Source organism: Oryza sativa, chromosome 2 (assembly GCF_034140825.1).
Source record: "Oryza sativa Japonica Group chromosome 2, ASM3414082v1".
NCBI classification, from domain to species: Eukaryota; Viridiplantae; Streptophyta; class Magnoliopsida; order Poales; family Poaceae; genus Oryza; species Oryza sativa.
Genome location: NC_089036.1, coordinates 31,714,829 through 31,717,931, shown reverse-complemented (window position 1 = coordinate 31,717,931; position 3,103 = coordinate 31,714,829). Strand labels below are relative to the sequence as shown.

Here is a 3,103-nt window from a genome sequence, read left to right as displayed (position 1 = left end):
ATTCGGTGAGCCCATGACACGCAGACTGACCGGCGATGCTGCCTATTGTCGCCGACTCGCCGTGAGCCGGTGAACACTGTACATAGCCTTGACGTTGCTCGCTGCCGACGGTGCGTTGGGTCACCGCACTTCTTTCTCTCGCTCGGTTGAAAACTTCCGCCAACGCCGGGTTGTTCATGTCCCCGGCCTGCGGCGCCTGTGCGCGTCGAGCAGCTTTGGACACCGACGCGTCTCTCGTAGAACTCTTGCTCGGCGGTCTAACCGAGCGAACACAGGAACGTAATCCGGTCATTCGTTTTCCCTTCACGCGCGCCACGCCGCTGTCTAGTCTGTGTGCAACGACCACGCAGCGCCGTACCGCGCACTACGATCGGCACAAGAGATTGATGCGCACAGCGAAAACGAGCAGTACGGTGCAATGGGCCTCGCACGAGCAGATGTACACTAGGCTCGACACACTCATTTGCACGGTTGTTGACGCAGCAAGCAAATCATGTACGGCGGTTTCTTGGATTTGTTTCAGATTGTTTCAGATTGTGATACGGTGGATTGAATTCAAATGCATTAATACTCCCGCATAAGAGAAGCACGAGTAAAAAGAAATTGTTCATAAGCAGCACACAGGGCATACCCCAGATGCCTAAACTGTTTGGCACCCCCAAAATGAGGTCCGGTACTGGGGTCCGGTACAGACAACAACCAGGCAAAACCATTACTAGCAGAAGGCCATTCCCATTAGGCCCAATTTTGCTATTTTGGCGGGTGATACAAGGCGGCCTCTGTCAATCAAGCCACAGCCTTACCACCACTTCCAATCCCTAGCCAAAAGATACCACAAAAGCTCAACTAATGGTACTTGTAACAAACTACCACTAGCAGTGACACCAGCACAAAGCCCATGTTGATACTAGGCCAAACTACCCACTAAATACTTTCCCAAGAACCAAGGCGAGACTGAGTACCAATCATAAAACAATGGCACTTCCCAGCACGGTCCAGTTGGGAGTACTACTGCAACTACCACGACGATGCTCGAGTAAAATTGAGCGGAATCAGTTGAACTGGGCCCCGCTGAAGGTCTGGCCGAAGGACCAGCCACGGGGGACGGCGTTGTTGGAGACGACGGAGCGGCCGTCGCCGGTGGTGACGCGGAAGGAGAGCGCCTGACCGTCGAGGAGCGCGGCGCTCTGCCAGTTCTGGCCCCAGTTGCGCGACAGGGCCTGCCACGCCGCCGAGCGCTCCGACTTCACGGCCACCGCGTGCACGTCGCCGGCGCCGCCCACGTTGGTCACCAGCACCAGGTTGAAGTAGGAGTGCCCGTTGATGGTGAACCGGATCCCGCCCTTCTTCTGGCAAGCCACCCTGCACTCGAGAGCACGCACGCCATGGTCAGTAAGTTCCGGTAGATCCAAGAAAGCGAAACGCGAAGGCAAGAAATTGCCGGCGTTGGCTACTCACCGGCGGTAGGAGACGGGGACAATGCCGGCCTTGAAGAGAGCGATGCGCTGGAAGACGGGCTGGGACATGTCGAAGTGCGCGCGCGGAGGGTTGCACCAGCCGCCGTCGTCGGACGGGAGCGCGTTGTTCGGCGGGCAGAAGTTGGTGGCCGTGACGACGACCGAGCCGGGCAGGCACGAGTGGCTCCCGCCGCCGCCGGCGTCGCAGCGCACCTCGAAGCACGCGCCGCAGCTGAGGCCGTTGTTGAACAGCGCCGTGCTCAGCGCCGCCGTGTTCGTCCCGTACCCCTGGCTGTAGAGGTTCCCGTACCCGCACGCCCCTCCTGCACGCGACCAAAAACGCACACGCAAAACAGTGAGCACAACACGCAGATGTAACAACATTTCAGCACAGTGCACAGCGAGAAAAAAACGTACCCATGGTGCCCGACGCGTCACCCCCGCCGTAGAACGTGGCGTGCGCCGACGACCACCCGCCGCCGCCGAGCGGCGCGTGCTGCTGCGGCCCCTGTCCCTGGCCGTGTCCGCCGACATGCGGCGCGCGCCATCGCCCGTGCCCGTGCCCCAGCCCGTGGTGCCCCAGCCAAAGCCCACGGGACAACGCCGGCGGGAGCAGCGCGGCCACGAGGACAACAGCGAGGACGTCTCGGCGGGACGACATTGTTGTGACGGGGATGGAGTCGTCGCACGCGACGGGGTGCGCTGCGACGAGAGCGGGCGGAGGCGTGGAGTGTGGAGTGCAGCGAGGTTGTTGGGGGCGGGGATAAATAGAGGGGTGCGTGGTGGGAACGGTGAAACGAAAGGAACGGGTTTGAAACGGCGCGGCGCAGTAGGGTGGGGTGGAGTGGAGTGCGGCGTAGGCCGCGGCGTACGCGGGTGGGGCTCACAGCGTGGGTGCAAAAGCTCGCAGCTGCTCCGGCACGTAGGGACACGAGATTTCGGGGGCGTTGGGAGGCGTGGCGGGAGTGTGAAAAAAAAGGGATGGCGTGGTGGGGTAATAAAGACGGGGAAGCTGCCGCCGCGGCGGTGCCTTTGGAAGTCGAAACCGAGCGCGGCGAGCGGGAGCACTGCTTTTGCTTTCTTTTTTTTCGCCGCCGTCCCGTACTACTACCAACCAAAATCGCTGCCCTCCGCCCCTCCCAGCTTCAAAACCTAACGCGGTGATACATTCCGCAAATGTTGTCACGGCAAAGCTTCCATCTTTACTCTAACCCTCAGGAGTACATACCCTAACCCTTACGTTTGGCCATACAAGTCTTCTTCACATACCTGCACTATTCTAACGGAGTTGTCAGCTCCAGGAGCTGAGCTACACATCCCTCCATATTTTAAGGCAAGGGTTTATAAATGGCATCTTTGACTGAACCACGGGACAACAGTCCACACAGCAGTCTGACGGGTTTTACTGCACAACATTATTCCCTCCGTTAAAAAAAAATACTCAACTTTCAAAAAAAATTTGAAACTTTTAACTTTTTCATCACATCAAAACTTTTCTACACACATAAAATTTCAACTTTTCCGTCACATCGTTCCAATTTTAACCAAACTTCTAATTTTCGCGTGAACTAAACACACCCTTACGAGGTTGAGTTTATTTTTTAGACGGAGAGAGTACTCATTCACCTTTATTTTCAAATACTCCC

At 57.4% G+C, this 3,103-nt stretch overlaps 1 protein-coding gene across 1 annotated transcript; it reads right to left on the bottom strand.

Annotated features, from left to right (window-relative positions):
• Positions 1–536: 536 nt before the first annotated feature.
• On the bottom strand, positions 537–2,196 carry LOC4330706 (expansin-A5-like). The gene is made up of 3 exons (NM_001416888.1): positions 1,875–2,196; positions 1,459–1,780; positions 537–1,362 (listed from the first exon to the last, which is right to left on the bottom strand). The coding sequence occupies exons 1-3, from the start codon at positions 2,116–2,118 to the stop codon at positions 1,053–1,055; spliced, it is 876 nt and encodes a 291-aa protein (NP_001403817.1). The 5' UTR covers positions 2,119–2,196; the 3' UTR covers positions 537–1,052.
• Between the last annotated feature and the right edge of the window lie 907 nt (positions 2,197–3,103).

What these genes read in the sequence shown, in the direction of transcription:
- LOC4330706 (NM_001416888.1), bottom strand. Translation starts at nt 2,118, where the DNA reads ATGTCGTCCCGCCGAGACGTCCTCGCTGTTGTCCTCGTGGCCGCGCTG. An exon ending in TGACGCGTCGGGCACCATGG is followed by an intron (nt 1,781 to 1,874) that starts GTACGTTTTTTT and finishes GGTCGCGTGCAG; the next exon opens with GAGGGGCGTGCGGGTACGGG. An exon ending in GTCCCCGTCTCCTACCGCCG is followed by an intron (nt 1,363 to 1,458) that starts GTGAGTAGCCAA and finishes TCTCGAGTGCAG; the next exon opens with GGTGGCTTGCCAGAAGAAGG.